Source organism: Chelonia mydas, chromosome 3 (genome assembly GCF_015237465.2).
Source record: "Chelonia mydas isolate rCheMyd1 chromosome 3, rCheMyd1.pri.v2, whole genome shotgun sequence".
NCBI lineage: Eukaryota > Metazoa > Chordata > Testudines > Cheloniidae > Chelonia > Chelonia mydas.
In genome coordinates, this window is record NC_057851.1 from 6,003,567 (window position 1) to 6,027,916 (window position 24,350).

Genomic DNA, 24,350 nt, shown 5'->3' on the forward strand with positions numbered 1-24,350 from the left:
AAAATTGGGCCATAGCAATGGATGAATCAAAGCGTTAATTTTCTAGCTAGCACAAATATCAGGCCTAGGTTGTGAGCTGGATATTTCTGACGGGTCTTCATTTATCTGCATGCTAAGCTGCTCACCGCCCTGTCTGATGTGACAGCGCCTCTGTGGGGAGGGGGATGAGACAGAGAGAGAGAGAGCACCTTGCATTTGTTGATGCCAATCTCCTTGGCTGATTGAGGATAATACAGATCAGCCTTAATGGGGGTCTCGTAAAGTTTGTGGCAGAGCAAGTAGAGGGAAGGGGATGAAAGGACCATATGAGAGGGACAGAGATGCTTCCCCTTCACTCCAGGGAAGGAAGCAAAGCTGTGGCCAGGCACTGGGCCAGTTTGGAGAGGGTGCAGCTGGTCTCTCAACTACACTGTGTGCCATGGTGCTGTGAGATGTCTCCCCTGGAGGTGCGCTTTGCCAGACTGGCCACTGGGTGGCATCAGCTCACACACATTGGCAGGGATAGAGCATTTGTGTGGCAATTTAACTCTAGCCATTAACGCTCACAGGGCAGAAGGCGAATTCGGCTACCCAGGTTTCATGTCGCTTCGAACAGGGGTCCTCAACGTTTTTCTTTCTGGCCCCCCCCACTCCTCCCAACAGGATATAAAAACTCCACGGCCCACCTATGCCACCGCAACTGGTTTTCTGCATATAAAAGCCAGGACCGGCGTTAAGGGGTAGCAGGCAGGGCAATTGCCCGGGGCCCCAGGCCACAGGGCCCCCGCAAAGCGAAGTTGCTCGGGCTCTGGCTTCAGCCCCGGGTGTCAGGGCTCAAGGCCCCGGGCTTCAGCCCCATGCGGTGGGGTTTCAGCTTTCTGCCCTGGGCCCCAACAAGTCCAACGCTGGCCCTGCTTGGAGGACCCCCAGAAACCTGTTCGGGCCCCACAGGGGGCCCCGGACCCCTGACTGAGAACCACTGGCTCAGTACATCTCTTGCTGCTGGTACTGTGTTGGACTTCATCTGTATAGCCTCATTGGCAGAGCCAGGTCTTAAAACCAAGTGGTGGTGGGGGGCAGAGCGAGGGGTCACTGGTGGTGGGTTGGCGAGCGAGCCCACCCCACGCTCGCTTGGGAGCAGTCAGCTGTTGCGCCCTGGCACACGGGGTTACGGCACCAGCTCAGGTGTGGCCCAGCCACTGCTCCATCGTGACAGAGGGGCGGCCGGGGCAAATCTGAGCGCGTGGCATTGTGACAGACAGTAAGGGGTCACGGAGACACGTGACACTGCACCAGCGTTGCAAAACCGGAGTGGGGAGCCACGCCCAGCCCCCCCGGGACAGGAGCTGTTTCCGCCCTGTGTGGAAATGAGTATCGTATGCCTCCTTTTGTCGGCTGCTTGAAAAGGCGCCCCACGTACATCGAAAGGCTGCCAGGGGAGGGAAGGGCCCGGTCACTCTGCCACTCATATCCTGTGTGCTGCTCCTCCTGACCGTGTGCACAGAGGGCTCCGCAAGGGGGAGGGGAGAAGGGGGATTAATGGGCAATGCAACATTTTTCAGATGAGACAAAACCACAAAGGGTTTGGTGCACAGCAAGTCACTGTGTGGCAAGCCAAGATGTGAATCTACAATGCACCACCCTGGCCATGCAGCTCCGTCCTACGAGGACGCTGCTCCGGTGCAGTGAAAGCCCCGGAGTGCAGCTTGGCTTACTGCTTCTGGGAAGCGTTACTGCGCGGCAAGCTGGGAATTCACACCCTGGCTTGCCACACAGGAGAAGCAAAAGACTTACGCATGTGCCTGAACTGAAGCAGGAGACTTGTGCCATTGTCGCGGTCAATATTCAAGTGCTTTGCTGGATTGGGGTCTCCTCCTGAGCCCACTGAAATGAGTGAAAATACTCACGGGGCAGGTCTACGCTGCACTAACAGACCCATGGCGCTGACGCAGGTCAGCTGACTCGGGCTCGCAGAGCTCTAAAATTGCAGTGTAGACATTCAGGCTCTGGGCTCTGAGACCCCACATGGAAGCCATGGCACTCATTACAATGCCTCTCTCTGCCTAAGGTGCCCATCGCCCCGCAGTGTAATTATTCATAGTCAGTGAAAAAAGGAGGAAATGGCTGGACAATACGGAAATACATGTTAGAAATTGCTGATGGGGAAACCTGTGTTGGGTTCCATCTTAGCCCATCCCCCAGCCAATGCTGGGCCTCTCTCTCCTCTAGTCCATTCCAGTACACCAGACCCTCGCTAGAACGCGCGTCTGTATAGCGCAAATTCGCATATAACACGGTCGCAGCCATGGATCCCAAATTTAATTACTTTAATTGCAATTCATTCTAACGCAGTCCCCGCGTTAACGCGGTACCGTGCATGGATCCCGAATCCCGCGTTCTAGCGAGGGTCCGGTGCATTAGGAGTGTCAGGTGACTGGGCTTCCACCCTTTGTCTGGGAAGAGACTGCAGTCGTCATCTTGCCATTAGGAATTCCCTGAGCTTCCTTTTAGCAGAGTTTGATCCTGCTACTCCAAGTTACCCACCTAAACAATTCCTCTCTCCGTCCTGGCTGGGGTCAGGAAATATCTCCTGGCCCTCTTCTGATCTGTGCAGCTGGTGGCTTTGGGCACAGAAAGGTGATGAACATCAGAAAAACTTTCCACGCATTCTCCGGAGGAGCAAAGTGAATCTTTTGTGTCTTTTTCATCTTTGCAGGAAAAAACAAAGTTTTTCCACCAGACCCCTTGGGAGACACGTTGACTCCTCCAAGCTCATCAGAATGGTAAGTTCTGGAGGCCTCTGGAAAAGGTGTTTTTCCTTAGAACCACTGCAGCAGGATGATCCTACAGCAATGTTAAGTGGGTGCATTCCTGATACCTTTGCTTTTGCTTCACTCTTCAACTTGCTGTACCTGGTGCTGGGCACTCTAGCTCTTAAGCTTTGCTCATGCTTGGCGAGAGAGAGGACAGGATGGGCCAACCCTGGTGTGAACCCTGTCAACGTGAGCTTGTGCAAATCTGCTGGAGACTGGCTCTTTGAGGGCAGGACCTTGAAGGAGGGGAGAAAAGAGTTCAGACTAAGTAGTGGAAATTAGGAACTTTGGGCTCCCTCTGATATTGGGCAAATCACCTCCCCTTTCTGTGCCTCAGTTTCCCAGTTCAGTAATGTCACAGTTATGGAGCTCATTGCACCACTGTCCCCTTTTGGTCTGTTTGAGTGCATCCCCCCAGTGTCGGGCCTAATGCCCTTACTTATCCTGCCCTGCAGTTTTGCAGTTAGACCAGGCTCAGAGTACAATCCTTACCCACCAAGTATGCCAACCACTTCTGTGCAGGTCTGACTGGATGCCTGCATTTCTTCCCTTCAGGAGTTTCAGAGGGTAGCTCTGATACTTCCACAAGGGGGAATGAAGCAGCTCAAGTTCACCTGGGAGTAGTTACTCAGGGAGTTAATCAGTCAGGCAGGGAGGCACTGGGGCATGCTAAAAGGTTAAGGAGCTCAGCTAGATGGGGAACTTCAGAGGAGAAAAGTGGCTGCCAGAGAGACTGCAGGGAGAGGATCCTTCCAGCAGACTGATGAGAAGCTGCCAGACAAAACCACCACTCCAAAGAGGGAGAAACAGGGCTGACAGCTGGGGAAGACTACACAGATGGGAAGTAGCTCTGGGAACAGCAAAGGACTAGATGGACTGGTTCTGGCCGTCGCAAACAAGGGGCCTGAGCTGGAGCCCAGTGGAGTGGGCAGGCCTGGGCACACACCCGCACAACCCAGCCAGGGACTTTTAGAGAAGAAGCTCCTAAACCCTGATTAGCCCCTACTAGAGCCCTACTCAGTCCCATGGGGGCCCTCGGGAGGTGACAGTGACCGGCGATGCACCACGCTCAATGTCCTTTTAAAACAAGTATGTTTATTCGCAAACGGAACAAAGCATTGCAGAAAGTGACTTCAAAACAACAAGCAGCCTGCGTGCCTGCCTAGGCTCATCCATGCTTACGCTTCGCGACGAGCTAAGTTACAATGGGCTTTCCTCTGGTGTTACAGGAGAAGAACAGACCCAATTTACATTAGTTTAGGAAAGCAAGGGGCTCTTGAGACCCAGCCTCGTCCCAGTTTGCCTTCAAGAGAACATATGCCCCAGACTGTGCCCCCCCTTCTTAGGCACAATTGCCTTTCTTACCCCCCCAAAACACCACCCAACCTGTGTGTGCCCGAGCCCACTTACCATATGGCTCAATGGCCTTTGTGACAGGGCCATGGTGTAAGATCATCTATTTGCCAGTAACTGATGTTTCCCAGCCAGCCAGGCCATAAGAGTTCCCCCATGATTGTAGCTATGTTGTTTGGCAGTTAAACAAATTCAGTCTTAACAGCTCGCAGTCCAAGGCCCCGTGACCTTGGGGAAGGGTAACGAACCTGTCAGCTCCCTCTGACATACCACCTCCCCACCCTATACTTACAGTACTTTTTGGGGTAAAGATCCAGATGCACCACAGAGCACCCCCATGTTCATCACAAGTCAAATGAGCAGAACTGCTCTTAATTACCTGCCTGGCTGAGCTTTTGCAAGGAGTAATTACTAAGCACTTCAGGGCAGGGGCTTTCTTTATTTTTCTCTCTTGTATTGAGCGCAGCACAATGGTGTGTAATTAATGACTAGACTTTCTTAATATGTGACCATTATTTTCAAACTTGGGTGGTTGGTGTTAGGCATCAAAACCTGTATTTAGTCACCTAAATAAATGTCCTGACTTTTCATAGGCACTGAACACACTCAATTCCTATTGACTAGATAAGTTCATGGAGGATAGGTCCATCAATGGCTATTAGCCAGGATGGGCAGGGATGGTGTTCCTAGCCTCTGTTTGCCAGAAGCTGGGAGTGGGCCACAGGGGATGATGACCTGTTCTGTTCATTCCCTCTGGGCACCTGGCATTGGCCACTGTCGGAAGACAGGACACTGGGCTGGATGGACGTTTGGTCTGACCCAGTATGGTCTTTCTTATGACTCTAATCGTTCCACTCTATCTGAAACCATGCCCAGCACTCTGAACTGTTAGTGGTACCAGCGCCACTGCAGAAGGATAAACTGCGGGAGTTGTTCTTAGGTCGTGTCATCCTCTCTGCCTATTTGAAAAGGCTGGCAAAATCTTCCAGGGATCAGTGGAGTTACCTGAGCACTGCCTTTTGTGTCTCTAGGGAGAGATGCTACAAGAGGAAGAAGAATCCCCGAACTAATAGAAAAATATTTGTTTGTAACTGTCAGTGGTCCTCACCTATCCCAATTGTTGCTGGACGCCCTTGATGTTAGAAGGGACTAAAAAATGGGAGAGGCAGCCCTTCACCTTTGGTTCAGCATCTCATAGCCAATCATTACAGGTCTGTAATGACTGGAAGTTGTTACCATCTCTTAGCTGTTTGGTAGCCTAGGTGTAGCAGGTCTCCATGTACTTCCTAGCGGGCAGGTATCCACCATAGTCTGGATACCATGGAGTGTATGGTATATCCGTACTACCACCAGCTCCCATATTGGAAGTCTCAGCCCCGAGGCTAAAGACTGAAGGGACCTTCGATTCACACCCTTGTGGTTAGAATAGTCACATTGGGTCATAGTGCGGGAGGCTGGTGCTACTTTGGTCTCTGTTGCACGTGGGGGTTGCACAGGGGACTCTGTCCAATGGTGCCTTTCACCAACACATCAAAAAGAATGGCCCTAGTCTTTGTTAAAGGGAAAACTCCATTGTACCCCTCCCTGACAAGAGAGAAAGTCCACATTCACGCTGAGAGACTACAGCCTGGCTTCACTTCTGGTGTCCTGGAGAACAGGGGGAGAAACGAGTAGTAACTCACTATGAGCAGCCTGGTTAAACACAACCCTTGCAAACAGGCTGGCTGTGGATTGAAAAGAACCAGGAGAGTGGAGGACTGGAGAGAGAGAGAATGATACTAATTAATCTCATCAGAGGATCTTGCAGCCCTTTGCAAGCATGAATTAACCCTCACTGCTCCAGGGTGAGACAGAGAAGTTCTATTCTTGTGGTTATCCCCATTTGTAAAATGAGACACAGAGATTAAGTGACTTGCCCCTCATCACCCAGAAAGTCTGTGACTGAACTGCAAACTGAATCCTCCCCCTCTGAATTCCCGGTCCCGTGCCTTGGCCAAACCTACCAAGTCTCTGGGAGCTGCAGGGGCTTAGCACCTCTGCAAGTCAGGCCACTTTTATTTAGGGGCCTATGTGTAGATTTAGCAGCCCAGTGTTAAGCAATGAGTTAGAAAATGTCAGCCTACATTACATCTTCAGAGTGCTATACAAGCACTGTATATGTGCCTTGAGTATTACTAACAAACCATCGCATAGGTACATATTGCAAAAGCCCATTCTACGCACCAATTGGAGACTGCTCCCCCAGTCAAGACCCCTCCCTAATAAACATCCCACGGGCCTAATTTATCATTTTCCCACAAGCGGTACCTTTCCCCCTATCATCTGATGGGGAATTGATTAGTGATGCTAATGATCATCTAGCAATACTGGGTGGAATGTGTAAGCCCATGTGGTGGGAATCTGTAATGCCACTTCTGTACTAGTGCTGTGTACAAAATATCAAGACTCTGGTGTCTTGTGCTATGACAGCCCTCTAGTGTCGGAAAATGGAAGGTTCTCCGCCTTTTACAGTGGAACCTCAGAGTTACAAACTGACTAGTCAACCACACACCTCATTTGGAATCGTAAGTACGCAATGAGGCAGCAACAGAGACAAACAAACGAAAAAAAGCAAATACAGGACAGTACTGTGTTAAACCTAAACTACTAACAAGATAAAGGGAAAGCAACGTTTTTCTTCTGCGTAGTCAAAGTTTCAAAGCTGTATTAAGTCAATGTTCAGTTGTAAACTTTTGAAAGAACAACCATGACGTTCTGTTCAGAGTTACGAAGGTTTCAGAGTTACGAGCAACCTCCCTTCCTGAGGTGTTCGGAACTCTGAGGCGCTACTGTATAAAAGGGGCGTTTGAGGTAACCGGTCAGTGTTTCTATACCAATTTGAAACACTGAGTTTTACTTAAATACTAAAGACAATTAATTTAAATAAATGTTTGGATGGAGCAGAGACAAGATAAGTAAACAGGAATACGGCCAGTTCTGGCATCCTGCAGATAGAGCCCTTTTTTTTTTTTTAAACCACTGAAAATCATGCACACATGAATGGCAGCAAAGCTGGTGAAAGCAGGAAGGTTCTGTATTTGTGAGCCAAAGATCTAGGGCAAATCTCTAACCAGGAGTTGCTGGGAGCAGTGTTGCTATGTGGAGAGACAGGCATTGGCTATTCGTCACTTGTAGCCTCTGGATTTTCTGAGGTCAAGTCCAGGAAAGGAGAGCAGACTAGAAAGGACTTTGTTTCTAAATGTGCTCCTTTTTTCAGGTTCACTGTAGCCAGTTATGTTGGTTCCTCTGGCACGACCAAGGGGGGGGAGAGCCCAGGGTGGTAAGAAGATGCCTGCAACCCCTGTTCTGGTAGGAAAGCCTGCAGATGCCTAGCACAACTCCAGAAGTGGTTGGTCGATCTATCTGCTGTGCTCATTACCATATACTGTGTAATCAAAACCACCCTGCAGCTAATTCCCATGCTAAGTAGAATTCCCTAAGGGGGAGAAAATAATCTCCCATTATTGGACCTCTCCTGGGGCCTGAAGCAAAGTTACTGAAGTCAACAGGAGATTTTCAGGCCAGCTCTGGTCAGGCTGGCCTGCTGCTGGCTGTGCCATTGCCATGGCAGCAGGCGAGCGGCAAACACCACTGATTTGGTCGACTTAATGTCCCCTCACTACACGCATCACCTCATGCATCATTTGAAAGCTTATTATGTCTACTTTTAAGATAAGATATGATGTGGAGCTGTCAAGTGGTGCCGTTACCATAGAAACAGAGAGAAACGATTTCATCAACGCATTAAAATGACCGCTTTGAAATATTTGCATCCATTTCTGTTAGTTTAAGGACGGTGTATTATTTCAGGACATAAAATTGGATTTCTTTGTGACCTCAAAGCATCACCATAACAAGCTACAGTATCAAACAAAATCTAATAATAAATTTGTACAGGTGTTATTGAAATGTCATATCGCTGGTGAGATTTCTGGGCAACGTCATAGAATATCAGGGTTGGAAGGGACCTCAGGAGGTCATCTAGTCCAACATCATCATCACATCTTGTTCATCACGATGATCTCAGTCAAGAGTGCATGGGTTTCCACAGTCTTCGTTGCCTTGACATGTAAACCGCTCTCTGCAGGGGTGATTATTCTCACTACAGACTCAACTGATTCTGCATTGTGCAGTGCAGTCTCCTGGTACTGGCACAAATAAGATCTTAGATGTCACTGGGCCCTTGAAGAGTACAGGAAGTAGTTCATCATCTGAATTTTTCCATCCATGGTGATCTAATATCTGGCTTTACCTATGCATGAAGACATCCACATCTTTGTTTGCCACAAATGCTCTTTTGACATGCTCTTCAAAACTGTCCTCTCGCGGTGGGAGTTTGGCCAGCAGCTTGTCCTTTTGTGATGGACAGACTGAGGTGCAAGCAATTCAGGTCTCTGTGAAGCTCCTTTTCTTTCTCACTCTGGTCATACAGCCCTGCTACCAACTTCATTGCTGCAGAAATTGTGTCTTGTCCATCACTCTTTTCCAACCGGGCAAGATCTCTGAAGGGATAAGCTCCCTTTGTTTTGAAAACATTAAACACAGATTTCCCCCCACCCCCAGTACCAAACAGGGATGACACAGCTCACAATCCTGTTTAATGCGTGTACAGCAGGAAGTCGGGAGTGTGTGCACCACAAATTGGCCGTACAGGTATGAAGCGAGGCGTGTCAGTTGTGCCGGTAATTGTGCCTACTTCCAGAAATTAAACACAGATAACATGTGCATTGAAAACATGGCACAGCAAGGACCAAAACGTCTGTATCAGGTGGCCTAATTATTATGGTTCCTTCTGACACTAGGAGACCCCAAAGCCATATTGACACATGTGGAAGCATCCTTGTGTCTGCTTCCTCTTGAGTACCGTACAAGCGCCTTGGGTTCCTTCAGCACCTCTCCTGGTGATGGACTTTGTTACTTCCCTGTTGGAAAAGCCTCCAGCAAGGAGAAGTGTTTGTGCTGGGTGTGCTCCTACACTCTCAGGTACATTTTGAAGAACCATATATTGACAGAGGAATTTTTACAAATGACTTTAAACTTGGCATCCAGCAAGCAAACCTTTTCTATGGAGGCATAGGGCATCCCCCAATCACCTGGTATTTCCTGAATCCAACATTTCATCCTGTCCAGCTCTGTCCTTTTGTCGTTTTCATGCAGTTGCTGTTGTCCTAACTGTCAGATTTCGATTACAGAATTATCTATGTTAAATTCTTTTAAGACACACCTCAAGTACTCAACAGCCAATTCATCGAACGTGCGGAATTTGTCTCGAGCCGTCATTTTTGTGACAGCCGTGGCATTTCTGTGGCTTTCTTTGTTGCATGCCCTTAGCTCATGAATGCTTTCATCTTGAGCAGCCAGTTGATGCCCTAATTCAGCTTTGTTTGTCCTTCTCTTTGTTCCATCAGCATCAACATCAGTCACCCCTTAGGATCTGTGCCTAAGAACAGATGCTATGGAAACATCATCTCTTGCTAAGGACAGGACTCAGCAAAAAAATAATTTCTGGACTGATAGCTGCTGTGATTGTCCATCCCTTGCCCAAGAAAACCAGATTTAATTCTGGCATACCAGCAAAAGTTTTTTTTATGCCAGAGTTCTTGACTGAGCTGAAGAAGTTCCATGTCCCATCAGAATCAAGTGCATCTCTCAGAGATCTCTCCACTTGTTCTTCACCAGCATCTGCTATTTTCGGTGCTGACTCCTGTACATCTGATATTACATGCATTCCAGCAGATATGCTGATGGTACTTGTGGGTGTGATTCAGGATCACATGGGTTTTTCATATTGATTACATGGTTGATAAGAGCTGTAACATGCTCTTCACCCCTCTTCAGGGCAGAGGCAAGGACCTGTTTGTGGACTTTGTCTTCACTACTTTTTGTCAGGCCACTTGTTTCTCTCATAGCTTTTGCATATTCCTAACATAAAGCTGTGTATTGTCCTCTCCAACACTAATACTGACTTGTGCATGAGAGTCACTGAATTAAAAAGCTAGTTTCTAGAATATTTCAAAGGCTAGTACTGCATGCACAGGTAATTTGAAAAATTAAAACCTTCTGCCAGGCAGACTAGATGCTACATTGTTTGTGGTTATGTCTACACTGCGCACCTTACAACGGCATGGCTGTGCCTCTGCAACCGTGCCATTGTAAGGCGCACTGTATAGCGGATCTTTATCTCCGGCAGAGAGCTTTCCCGGCAACAAAATAAAACCACCTCCAACGAGGGGCGGTAGGTTCATCGACGGGAGTGCGGCTCACGCTGCTGAAGTGCTGTCCACACTGGCACTTTTCGTTGCTCAAACTTTTGTGGTTCTGGGGGCTGTGTGTGTTTTTTCACACCCCCCGCGCGACAAAAGTTTTAACAATGAAAGTGCCAGTGTAGACTTGTATGTACAAAAGCTTATACGTGGAAAAGCATTGCATTAGGAGTTCACATACTTTTATATCTCCCTATTGTGCTACACAAACTATGGGCATGCAATCTACTGCTACTCAGTGAGAGACTGATCTGGTGAGCAAATTTCAACTGAAAATTATAAATGATTATTATAATCACTTGTGAGATACTTTGACAATTAAGAGATGTGAATATACTGCAAAATGTTGATGTTTGCTGTCTTTCCCATGGGCTAAACAGCTTCATCATTTCTGAAAGAAACATCTTTTCATACATTGTCATTAGGTAGTTTTGATCAGTAAATCCCACCTTTAAGGTGTTGAAGTTAACTCAAACAGTACACACGGTAGTCATGGCCCAGTTGCAGTGTTTCTGGAGCTGTGCAGAAACTTTCTTATTGTGGATCCCATCCTTTCACCTCACCTTTAGCACCACTTGACAGCTCAACTCCATACCTCACCTAAACCTACATAAAATAAGCTTACAAATGATATCTGATGGGGGGGGGGGGAGATGTAAGGAGGGTTTTTTTGGGAATTGCTGTACGCCTCCAGTTCTTGGAGCCATCTTTGCATGGCCATGGGTTCAGCACTTTCTTTAGGGGCGATGGGATGCAGAGTTGGGCTGCTGGATAGGTGCAGGGTTCAGTCTACACCTGCCACTGGGGGAAGAGCGTCCAACGCCTTGAAGAACAGAGCACTGTGGTGGGAAAGGCCTTAGTGATACAAGATCTGAAATGCCATCTTGGGGCAATCTCTGACCCAACAGGCCTTGCTGGAGAGGCAACTCCTAGAATTCCCTCCCCCCCCCCCCCCCCGCACATGCAGACACTCTCTGGACCTGCAGGGGTAGAGGGCAAGGAAGCTGGGTGTAACTACCCAGCACAGGATCATGCCAGGATGCATTGTGTCAGGGAATTCAATGTGACGTGGGAGTTGCAGTAACTGCAAACGGTCAGGACTCTGGTTTCTCGCATGGGAGACGTGTGCTAATATCTTCTGCCTACGGGTGGCAGCAGGCACCTACGTATTCTCGCCTCGGCTGCACTGAATGGTAGGTGGCTGGGTTAGGCTCCTTACTGTGTAAGGCTACTGACTTTGTGATCAAGATTAGGCTCTCTGATCTCTACAACCAGAGGTGGCCGGGCAGCCATATCTGAGCCTGGCTGGAGTACTGTGGTGGGAATCTCCAGGGAATGCATGAATGCTTCAGTGCCAGTTCTATACTGGCAATGCCCAGGGCTAGCCCAAGGCTCCTAGCACTCTGCTGGGGAGGAGGATGTGGCTGGCCCTTGTCTATTCATCCAGCCCCATCCTCTGGTCCTGCTGCTACTCCTATCAGGAACCATGGCTACAGACACTGCGGTCCTCATTGGGGACTGAACCCAGGACTTTCAGCATCAAAAGCACATGACTCCGCCCCCTGGAGCTAACAGAGCTCCTATGGCTGTGAGCGTGTAGCAGGCTAATACAGCCCGGGGGGGCAGATGCTAGAAGGCGACATGATCACGCTCGCTAAGTCAGAGTATTGCATTGAGATGGCAGAGCCCCCCACTAGCTGCTTCTCTGTCTAGTGGTGCCCACGTAGGTCTCCAGAGCCCTGATCATAGGCATTGTGCGTGGGGCACAATGGGGCTCCTGTCTGTCAACTGTTGCTGTCTGCTGTCAGCTCCCAGGTGGTAGGAGCAGAGAGACCCTTTCACAGGTGCCCATCAGTCATTGTGGGGATTGCTGCAGGGTCCAAGCAGGCAGCTCTGAACCTTTCCCAGTCTGGGACCCCTCCTCCTATTCAGCAATACGGGAAAGGCAGAATGGTCATAGCCCCTGACACCTGGTCATGACCCCCAGGTTGACAACCCCTGATCTAAGAGATCTCTCTTTGCTGAGGGTGGGGGAGGCTGGAGGAATGTTGCTTGCGATGAGAATGCAGGACAGGGTCCTAAGAGTTAACCTCTGCTGCAGTCTGCTCTCCCCAGCCTGCCAGCCCCCCCATGTGTTCACAGCTCCCCGGTTGTGGCTGTGTTCTCCAGACAGCCTTCCTTTATATGTAGCCCCTCAAGCACAAGTGAAAAGGTGTCTGTGGGTGGGAGCAGGAGGTCAGTGACCACAGCTGGCCCTTGGGCACCTCTGCGCATGTAACCTCTTCTCTGCTGGGTCACTCGCTCGAGCCAGGCAGAGTAGTGCAACCTTGCTGTGTGAAAGTGGACCTGCAAAGCAGACCACAGTGCTTGCTCCAGTTCCCAGGTCTGTATCTAGGTGGCCTCATCATAGCTTGCCTCTGCTGGCCTTGTACATCTGGAGGGTCACCTCAATGTTCCCCTCTCTCTGTTGGAAGATCTTAGCAAGATCTTCGGAGGACCTGACTAGCGAGGTCCCATGTGGCTGCTGTAATCTGAGCTGCTGCCCTGCCTGCTCCCAGGGAAGAGGGATGGGGATGCTGGTTCTTAGACAAGCTTCAACTTCCACTCCCCTTCAGCTGGGAGCCACATGTAGGCTTGGGGGCTTTTAACCCCTTTATGTGCAGCTTCAAGGGAACTACAGTGACAGCAGTGGGTCGGAGTTGCCCACTCGCTGTGCTAGGGGATCCTCTGCCTTGAGGCCAGGTACAGATGAGTTTAGCACTGGTCAGAGCCCTAGTTTCCAGGCAACTCCTGGGCTAGGCCTATTCTTATCACCATGTTAATGACACCACCCCCACCATCCCACTCTGGAAGGGCTCCCTCCAGCACCAACCCAGGTTCAGCCGTAGTGGTAGGGATACTCTGTGTCTCCCGGCGGTGTAGACACAACTTCAGTATCTGCATCAAGGTGGGGGAGAGGGGAGAGGAAGGGTTTGAAGGGCCAAAAAAGATGCAAGGTGTCCAAAGGGGTTATAACTAGGAGTAATGGGGAAAAAATGGGAGGCTGCATGGCATAGGACACCTGGGTTCTATTCCCAGCTCAGCCACTGCCTTCCTGTGTGACCCTGGGCAAATCACATCCCTTCTCTCCTTCCCCTCCAACCCTCTGTCTGTTAGGTTGTGAGTTCTTCAAGGGACTGTCTTGCAATGTGTAGGTGCAATGCCTAGAGCAATGGGGCCCTGATCTAGACTCAGCTTTAATAATAAGGGAAATTTATGCTGATTACCGGTGGCTTTTGGAATAATCCCCCAAGGAAAACAATGTTGGAGCCCTTGTGTAGATGGGGCCCACCAGCTGCCACCATTTTAAACACCATGTCAACTCACCTGGCTCAGAGCAGGTCTAATTAACACAGTCCCCTACCCTCCCACCCACACTTCAGGCCACTTTCACCCATCGCAAAGAAGTAGGGATACTGTAGGTCTGGGTTTTCCTTGATGTCACTTCTTCTTTGAGGCTCCGTCCTCTGTCCGGGCGGATTTTTCAAATAACAGGAAATGTCTGGGATTTTTGCAGAGCAGATGCTGGTTCGCTTCCCGATTGGTCTGTCCCCTGCATCTGCATCTGTTTGGTCCATTGCCCAGCAGCCACAGCTGCTGGATCCCTCCTGCCCACCCAGGCCCGGCTCCCAGCCCTGGGGAGGGGTCCGGCGGGGAGGTACTGTCTGATGGCTGGCACTGCATCCTGGGCTTGCGCCAGCTGCCCTATCACTGACCGAGCAACACTGCCCCCCACCTCCAGTTAGTACTCCGTGCTGCAGGTGTCCCCGCCCCCGGTCTCCCCTCCTGTCCCCTCCCCGCCCCTCCCGCAGTACCCTCTTTTTGGGAACCTGAGATATGGTAACCCTACAAAGAAGCAGAAACTGGAGGGCAACAGTCCCATCATGTTGGAGAGAGGGGACTTACCTCTGTGCTGTGTGATGCTCCAGAAAGGATCTAATCTCTGTGTGTTTACACTGTGCCCATCCCCAGGGTATGTTGGCACCTATTCGGCTTTTGTGTGAAACCGGTCCTGTCAGGTCTGAAGAAAGAAAGGTCTGGCTAGAGATTAAGGCTCCATTTCAGCAAAACACTTCACCAAGTTCCTGCTTGCTTTGCTGAACCAAGCCCCCTGGGAGGGCCAATAGGGCCACTGTCAAACTTCTGTTTCTCTCTGCAGACTCGGCTAGGAGACCGATCAGCCAGCAGTCCTGCAGGGAAACAACCAAAGGCTGGAACAACTGTGCAGGAAGGTAGGACAATGAGATGGTTTGCATTGTAACAACACCAGATATTAACTGATCACAGTTCCTGCCTGCCCTGTGCTGCAACAGTGATTTGGATCCATTCCCAGCACCTCCTGGGTCCAGTCTGAAGTTCTAAATCTCTGTGGATACATAACATGGTTCGATACATGTCACAGCAGGGGTGTCTGGGGGGGCCTTGTGGATCAGTACCATTCCATTGGGGGAACTCACACAATGCCGGGGGTGGTTGCCCGACGCCTACCTCATTTGGGTGCTGCCAATCCTTTGCTTTTGGGAGCATGATACGGTTTGCAAGCCCTACGAATTCCTGGGCAAGGTTAATGTATTGCTGTGAGCCTAATCAGCCCTGCCTGCCACACCTGTGGGTGTTAGGCCAGAGGGGTGGGGCTAAAAAGGGGAAAGATGCTCAGAAGGGGGCTGGCTGGGAAGTTGCTCAGAGCAACAGACCTGTGGAGAGAGAAGCTGGGCAGGAATCCAGAGCTGAATAAATCTGATTCCTGATCAAGCCCCCCTGGAGGGGTTGTAGGCCCTGACAAGGAACCATTCGGATGTACCTGGGACCGGCTGATGAATTTTAAGATGAGCCATGTAGAGGAGACAGGAGGACAGAGAGCTAAACCCAGAGGGCAGATGGATGAATAACCCAAGGAACTGCGGACTTAAGCCAAGTTTACAGGCAAAGACTCCTTTGTTTAGTGACTTTGGTCTCTGCTACCCTGGAAGGGAATTGAGCTTGTGTAATGACTGGCTAGAAGGCTGCGCTACGTAAGCCACCAGAGCGGGCTAGAAACACAGTTGGGGAAGCTGAGGCAGGGAGCCTGCGGCACCATGTCTCACCACCAGGAGGCATCGATTCAGTCACAGGGAGTCTTTCACAAATTAAAGGAAAACAGGTCTCTAGGGCAGTGGTTCCCAATCTTGTTCCGCCGCTTGTGCAGGGAAAGCCCCTGGCGGGCCGGGCCGGTTTGTTTACCTGCCGCGTCCGCAGGTTCGGCCGATCGCGGCTCCCAGTGGCCAACGGGAGCTGCTGGAAATGGCGCAGGCCGAGGGACGTACTGGCCGCCACTTCCAGCAGCTCCCATGGGCCTGGAGCAGCTAACCGCAGCCAGTGGGAGCCGCGATCGGCCGAACCTACGGACGCGGCAGGTAAACAAACCGGCCCGGCCCGCCTGGGACTTTCCCTGCACAAACAGTGGAATGAGTTTGGGAACCACTGGTCTAGTGCCATTGTGATGGGTCAGTGGCTGCATACGGTGGGGCAAGCTCGTTCTGGACGCAGCCCTGCTTAAACCCTACATGGCGCTTGGGCCTACAGGGGCCCTCTGCACGGGGGCGGAATCCCATTAGCAGCACAGATCTGTGTGGTGTCCATTTTATTTTATTTCCATTTCATTGCTGCTTAAGGATGTTCAACCTGCCTGTGTAGGATGATGGGCAAAGCTTGCCGTTGTTCTCCCAAGCTAAGCGGGGCTGGGACTGGTCGGTACGTGGATGAGAGGTTTCTCTTTCCCAGCAGATACAATGTGAAGTTGCCTAACCCGGCTGAAACAATCCCACACCCTGGTGTTGTTTGGATCAGTTTATTCCCGGCTGACATGAAAGCCAGATCGAATCGTTAATGGTTCACGTGAGCGAGCCTTTTATCCCAAGCGCTGCCTGGCAAACAGTAATCAGGCCATCGCTAGGTATCTGCTCCACGACTCTGAGCTGGGCCAGCAGAGCGGGATTTATTGTGTGTGTGTGTGTGTATTGCTTGGCAAGCACCTGTCCCCTTGCCTGGCTAATCTTGTGTAATCCCTTTATAAAGGCACTATAAACATTTGGCTTCCTCGGGGCTTTGTTTGCATTTCAGTGTAATTAGGATTTCCTCCATATGAACTCGGAAGGGGCGAGGGAGAGGGAAGGGGGAGAGACTCCTTTGATGGCAGCAATCCTCTGGCCTTTGAAGATGCTGCCTGGACCTGGCATGTGAGCGCTGCCTGTTTCTGCTGGAGCCGGGAGATGCTCCTATGAGGGAAGTGAGACATGAGAGCCCCATGCATCCTCTCTCTAGGGTTGCCAACTTTCCAATCACACAAAACCGAACATCTTTGCCCTGCCCCTTCTCTGAGGCCACGCTCCCACTCACTCCATCCCCCTTCCTCTGACCTGCTCTCCCTCACGCTCACTCACTTGCTCGTTTTCAGCAGGCTGGGGCAGGGGCTTGGGATGCGGGGGTGGGGGAGGTGATGGCTCCAGCTGGGGGTGCGGGCTCCAGGGTGGGGCCAGAAATGAGGGGTTCAGAGTGCACGAGAGGGCTCTGGGCTGGGGCAGGGGGTTGGGGAGGGCACCTGCTGGGAGTATAGGCTCTGGAATAGGGCCAGGGATGAGGGGTGCAGGAGGGGGCTCTGGGCTGGGGCTGAGGGTTTCAGAATGTGGGAGGGGGATCCCGGCTGCAGCAGGGATTGGCATGTGGGAGGGAGTACGGGCTCTGGGCTGGGGGTGTGGGCTCCTGGGTGGGGCCAGAAATGAGGGGTTCAGGGTGCGGGGCTCTGGGCTGAAGTAGGGGGGTCCGGGCTGAGGTAGGGACGTTGGGGTGCGGGAGGAGGTACAGGCTCTGGGCTGGGGGTGCGGGCTCTGGGGTAGGGACAGGGATGAGCATGTGCTCAGGAAAGGGCTGTCCGTGGCACCGGATCCCTCCCCCCCAGAGTCCCCAGGGTTGAGGCCGCGGCAGCAGGTGGAGAATGCCTTGCCTCAGAGGAGCAGGGAAAGCCTGGTGTGTGTCACACCCCAGCTGGCCGGGGAGGGCAGAGCCACCCAGGGCAGCAGTGCCCCCAGTTCCTCTCGTCCTACCCTAAAACACCAAGTTTCCTTGCATTGAGGCAGGTGTCCTGTGCAGCCCCTCTGTGTGCCCTGATTTGGGCCCTGCTCCTTTCTCCTGCCCTGCTCCTTTCTCCCGTCCTGCTTCCCCAGCCCCAGGGCTTGCTGGGTGCCTCACAAGGGGGCACTAAACCAGCCCACGACTCATCCTTGCCCTGCCTGGCCCTGGGTGGACCCTCAGTGTTTTCATTTCACTTGGGCTCGTTGCTCTGCTCCCCGACGGCATGGGGACTATTGAATCTCGCACCCACCACTGCGGTCTGTAGGTGCTCAGAGTAAAGAGACACCCCCACCATTCCCAGTCTGGCCCATCTCCGCTGCTGCTCCTCTGGCAGGGCTGGGTGTTTAAGGGTCAGGCTAGATGGGGAGCAGGGGAAGATGCCAGGCCTCCATGTATTCTTCTTTAGCAAGGAAGCACGTGGCAAATAAGTGCGTCTTCCACCATCTCCATCCCACTCCTAACGGGTTGCATTAGGGATGGAGGAGGCTGGTGCAGGAGCAGCAAGAGGGAGAGGCCAGGTCTGTGAGGCTGGGGCGACTCCAGGGAGGCTTTAAAAACAAGCCCGCTGAATATCGCTTCATAACACGGTCTTCATGCCAGTGGCCCCAGTGCACAAAGGTGCCTGGTACAAGCCAGGGGCGTCTCCATGCTGCCTAGCATGCAGATCCTCTGACTGGCAGGACTTCCTCTTCCTGGTCCTGAATGCCAGAGCAAAGCAGCTGGGAGCGAAGTGGAGGGAAAGCCCGGGAGAGGGGACTGGTGGCCGACTGTCGGTCACAGTCAGTTGCCCAAATGTGCATTTTAATATTGCTTCTAAATCAAGCTCAGCCAAATGAGAGAGACGTCCCCTCCACAGGAGCACGAGAGAGGGGCTCCCTTCTCCAAACCTCTGGCAAAGTGTATGGCTGCAGCAAGGGGAAACGTGCTCTCCCGTTGCTGAAACAATTGCTTCCTGCTGGTCAATAGCTGTCTCTCTAATCAGAGCACTCTGCATGTCTGCTCAGTGTCTCCTTTTCAACGTGGCCTTGTAGGCACTGGAGATAGAACAAACCCTGTTATATCATCCAGCCCATGTCCCCAGGGCCAGCATAGTGCTCTTCCCGCCAGCATAATAACACGGGTTGTTGGTCCAGTCTAGTGACCCAACCAACGGGGATCCCACCGGTTCCCATAGCCTGATACAGGATGTGTCTCTTGGTATTCAGCCCATCACTCCCACTTTATAAACCCTTGTGCCACCCTTAACAATTCTTCTCCTCCCCCGGTGCTTGCAGCCTTCAGACGTTTGTTTACGGTGGATCCTTTGCGCTTCACACAGCCAAGTGACGTGTATTTAACTCTTTTTCGCTCTCGTCGAGGTGAGTGAGAGGGGAGTTATGGATAGAACCCCTTAACAGGAGGCAGGAAACGTTTTTTCTTATTTATGGTTTCTATCACAGCAGCATTTATAGGCCCGCAGCTGAGATCAGGCCGCATTGTGCGAGGTGCTGTAGCGGCGTATCCTAAGAGGCAGTCCCTTCCCCAAAGAGCTATGGAGACAAGACAGGCAACGGCTGGGGTAAAGTTCTCTTCCGCTCTGGGTCTGTTTTGTTCTCAGGTCTGCCGCTGATGCCTGTGTAACCTAGGACAAGTCACTTAATATCTCCATGCACCACTTCCCAATTTGCAGATCACCCCTCTCACCTGTGTTGTGGGGCTCAGTGCTTCCCTTCCCTGGAAAATGCTGTAAAAGTTCAAAGTATGGGCATGAACTGCCTAGTGTGTATTTTGCCCTGCTCTCTGCCCCTGGGGAACTGCTCCCCTTGGGCCACAGGCTTTATATTGCTAGTGGAGATTTGGTAGCTCAAGAGACCTGTGCTTGTGGTTGATCAGGTCTGAGTTCTGTCCCTGCGCTAGCCACGAAGTTCCAGGAGGCCTTGGTGTGGCCTGTGACAACAGCTGAGAAGCCCTAGCTGGCAGTGGATTTGTTACAGTATTATTGATCCTTCCAGCCCCTAGCCGTCGTTGTTGCTCGTCGCCAGTTTGTTTCTAACAGTCTGGTAATGCAGTGCCCGGAACTTACTGCAGCTGAGTTAATGTCACTTAACCAGGAATGTGACTGGTGCCGTGTTCTCTTCATATGGGCCACCCTGGCGTAACCTGCTGGCTTGTCTGGGGGGAGCTGAAAGGCCTCTGCTCCTGTAGAGCCCGCATAAGGTGACTGGGATTTATTTAACATGGATTATACTGCAGAGTAATAGCCAGATGGAGGCTGCGGTTTAGCACAACATCTGTGGAGCTTAAGCTGCATTGATTTCATGTCCGAGGCTATGGGATGGGGATAGGAGTTTCTGCTGGCAAAGGAGGATTCCCTGCCCCATCTCCTACCCCCCCCCCCGCCCCCCGGGCCTGGCTGGTCTTTACTCTCTGTTCTGGAGAGACAAGGACTAAAGCTCTGATTAACCCCTGTGGGCTCCGGGTTGCCCAGGTCTTAAAGCAGTGAAAGGATCTGTCTAAGCAGAGAGCATGCTTTCCAGATGGAAGTGCATCACTTAAGGCCCAGCTCTGCTTCTGTTAAAGCTGTTGGTGAAACTCTGGCACTGATTTCCCTGGGAACAGGCTGGGGCCTTGAGGGCACGTTGACTAGAGCCACAAGTGACTTCATTTACTTACATAATGGCTTCGTAGACTTTAAGACCAGAAAGGGACCATTATGACCTAGTTGGACCTTCTGCATAACGCAGTCCCGAGAACTCAGCCAGCCTGTACGGAGCAAATCACAGGGCTAGGTGGTGGCTCTAAACAAGAGGGTGGGTGGGTGTTCTTTGCGGGGGGAGGGTTGCATTGTTCCGAGGGGAGCTCCCCAAAAGTTCCATGCTGAGGCAGACAGGATCTGCCCAGAAATGAGTGGCAGAGAAGTAATTGCTATGCCCTCCTTTGTAGTACAGCATCTCCACCTTGGCCGTGCTGGCTGGTGCAGAAGAAGGCATGGCCATGACGCTGTCCCACCCCACTGGGAAAGCCAGCGTTGCTGCCCATGTTAGCCTCAAGCAGGAGCTCAGGATGGGCAGTGGGAGGAGACTGTCCCCAGCACAGATGTGCACATGAGGAGGAGGTTTCTTGTACCCTCTTCCTTATCCTTGCACACCCAGCCAGAGCTAGGGGCTGGGGACCATGTGCATGTACAAGGCCGAGCACCAGATGGGTCCTATCCTGACTGGGACCTCTGGGGACTTCTGCAGATTCACAATATGCCTTCAGCGCCCTGTGAATTGCCTGGTAGCTACTACAAGAAGTGTGTTGGCTACTGTAACATTAACCCAACACGACAGGAGTCACTATCTGCCTTTGCAACTAGCTCCCTGCAGAAGCAGATTGTGCAGTCAGCGCATGGCTTTTGCACTACTGTAGCACCTCATCCCAAAGCGCTTTTCCGTGTCCTTATACCGCACAGGGCCAGTGAAGTGCAGCCACCTCTGGGGTGAATGATACACAGAAGAGGCGGGGGAGAGGGACATTTTGCCAGGAACGCCAGGGCAAATCCCTGCTCTTACGAAAAATCCTGTCATATCTTTAACATCCACACAGAAGATGCAGGACCTACGTTTTTCAGGTCTCTGTGGAGTAGCCCTCACTGTGTACTGCATGGAACTCAGTGCATTGCTCTAAATGTCCTGGACGTAAATGTTTACGACATGCTAGGAAGACAGACAGACAGCTACAGTACTATTCCCTGTGAAGTGCTCAGTCAATCCAGACAGGACTCATTGCTTCCAAGAGTCTGGGTGCTGTAGGCCTAGCACTGGGACCACCAAGCCAGCCCTTTTTGGGCCTGACCCAGCACCTCGCATCTGAACACACCCAGAAGTGGGGAAAGTGCAGATCCAGATTCACACTTACCAGATCAGGCCCATCCTTACCTTGGCCAAGATGCATTTAAATGGAGCCAGCTGGGCCTCTGAACTCCTGCTCTGTGTAACTCAAGTGCGAATTGCCGATCCTGGGTCTGTTTCAGCACCTGCTATCAAGGCTGGACAGGAGGCTTGGAAATGTATCAGAGCTGCCTTTAGGCTTTGGAGCTCACATGTTGAATGACCAGGGCTCTTGAGAAAGATCAGGGGCTAGCTGGTCATACCCCGAGGGGTGATGGAAAGTAGGCTCCATGCTGGCTGGCCACATGCTTGTTCTGAGCAGTTTCTTGTTTCTCTTCAACAGCCGTCCTACCTCTGGTTGTGATCTTGCAAACTAAGCAGAAACAAGCCTGGTCAGTCTTTGGATGGGAGACATCCAGGGAAAACCCCCAGTGCTGTAGGGAGAGGTGCGGGTGGTTCTGTAGGAGCCACTTTCCTCTGTGAGTCAGCAATGAGCCAATGCACAAGAGTGGTGTTTATGGGGATGTTGTGCTGGAGTTACCGTCTTTCAGCTGAGACCTACAACTGACACTTGTGGCCATTACCGATCCCATGGGGCTTTTTTGCAAGAGCAGGAGTTTTACTCTGAGCCAGCATCCAGCTCAGGCGGTTTCCCTTCTGCTGGTCTAAACTTCCTCTTATATGGCTTTGTGTGGGGAAGTTTGTTTGTTACTCCCACCTGTTGCATCATGTCTGTAATTAGATTGTAAACTCTTAGGCTCAGTGACCACATCACTGTGTGTCTTCTCTGAAGTGTCTGGCATGCTGGGTGGTGTTCTTCTCTGCCCTTTGTAATGCTGATGGCACAGAAGGGATGTACCATTCCACTCCAGCAACAGCTGCCTTGCTGTGATGAGTAGAGCGATTTCTATACACAGAGACCAAGCAGTCTGTGAAGTGCTTTGTTCAGGATGAAAGCCATTAGAGTAAACTCTGCAGGGCTATAACCTCTTCTGTGCAAGGATCTCCAGGCGCTTTGCAAGCACACATGAGTTAAGCGTTCTAACCCCTCTCTGGGTGGTGGTGTTCTCCTTTCCATTGCAGGTTACATGACTTCTTTGAGGCTGCACAGCAAGTGTAACGCCGACAGATCCCAGTTGTCAACGGGCAGGATTGAACCGCGGACATCTGGAGCTTAGTGCATGAGTCTCTACAGCATGAGCTAAAAGCCAACTCGCTGTTAGCTAAGGCTGTAGAGCAGACTCATTAATTGCTCTCTAAGTGGTCTCGGTGCCACTAGATGGGACAGAACACCACTCCCAGGAGGTGTGTGTGTGGTTGCTCCATGGGCAGGGCCCAGATCCTTTGACTCTCAGAAATGTGCCTCACCAATAAGGCACCCTCTTCTCTTGGGAAGATATAATCTGGCTAATGATTATAGGTTCCCTTCTTTCAAGCCATGCCATATTATCCTGCAATGTGAACCGTGAGCAGATTCAGTTCTGCACCAACTTCAAAACGGATTTTCCAACAGCCATAAGAATGTCACCGTAAATTCACATAATCTCCTCATCTGAGCTGGAGAGCTGCGTGATCTGACAGTGCTGAGCCCAGTGCAGAGAAGGGAGCTGCAAATCTTTTCTCTGGTGGTGACCACACTACTCGGTTGTATATCAAGGCACCTCTGCTGCCTCAGCTTTTTAAACCCCCCCTCCCCCCGCCCCCAGGCTTTTAGTGCTCCCCACCACTTCCTGCCTGTGTGCTGTGAATGACTGTGTGTGGTAATGCAGTGTTGTTGCAGCTTGTAGTCCTGTCGGTCCCAGACTATTGGAAGATAAGGTGAGGTAATATCTTTTATCAGATCAACTTCTGGTGGTTAGAGAGAGACATGCTTTTGAGCTACAAAGGGTCTATATCTACACAGTAAAGAAAAACTCGCAGCTGGTCCTTGCTAGCCAACGTGGGCTTATGGCTCTTGGGCTACAGGGGTGTTTCACTGCTGTGTAGACTTCCAGGCTTGGGATGTAGCCCAGGCTCTGGGTCCCTTCCACCCTGCAGGGTCCCAGAGTTTGGACTCTAACCCAAGCCTGGAAGTCTACTCAGCAATGAAATACTCCTGCAACCAGAGCCCTGCGAGCCCGAGTCGGCTGGCACGGGCCAGCTGTGGGTTTTTCTTTGCTGTGTAGACATACTCGTAGCACTCTTCGCGAGGTCTGGGAAGGGTGCTAAGAGTGTCACAGCTAAATCCAAGACCAAACAGCTAGTTTAGCATAAGTGGGTTTGGAGTTGTCTGTAGTGGTCAGAGTCAGGGCCGTCCCTACCCATATGCAAAGTACACAGCTGCGTAGGGCACCAGGAAATTTGGGGCACCAACTTTCCTGGTGCCCTACGCAGCTGTGTGCTGCTCCAGCCCCTGCCCCACCTCTTCCCCATGGCCCCCGCCCCTGCTCCGCCCCAGCCCCGCCTCCACTCCCCTGAGGACTGCAGCAGGGGTCGGGCGCCCTGCAGGCACTGGCAGTGATAAGAGCGACCCGGTCGCAGCCTGCTCTGCTCTGCCGGCTCCCAGCCGCGCCACTGGTGAGTGCTGGGGGGCAGTTTCCCCTCTGCCCCCCAGTTCCAAGGCTGGGAGCCAGGGGAGCAGAGCGGAGCGGGCTGGGGCTGGGTCACTCCACTTCCCGCCGCCCCGTGAATGCGGGGTCTGGCCTGCCCTGCCCCCTAAGCCCAGGGCCGCCCAGAGGGGCGGGCAAGTGGGGCAATTTGCCCCAGACCCCGGTCCCCGCAGACAGGGTGGGGGCAATTTCGGTGGCAATTCGGCGGCGGGTCTTTCAGTCCCTCTCTTCCTCGGCAGCGGAAGGGGCCCCCAAAATTGCTTTGCCTCAGGCCCCCTGAATCCTCTGGGCGGCACTGCCTAAGCCCGCTCCCGCCTC

General features: G+C 51.8%; 1 protein-coding gene across 1 annotated transcript in view; it reads left to right on the forward strand.

Annotated features, from left to right (window-relative positions):
- The window catches only part of LOC114021121, a 58,903-nt gene that overhangs the window by 12,096 nt on the left and 22,457 nt on the right, over positions 1 to 24,350 (forward strand). Inside the window, exons 3-4 of the mRNA XM_027829180.3 lie at positions 2,696 to 2,762; positions 14,646 to 14,718. Coding sequence (XP_027684981.1) covers positions 2,696 to 2,762; positions 14,646 to 14,718 — 140 coding nt within the window. The remainder of the gene's footprint in view (positions 1 to 2,695; positions 2,763 to 14,645; positions 14,719 to 24,350) is intronic.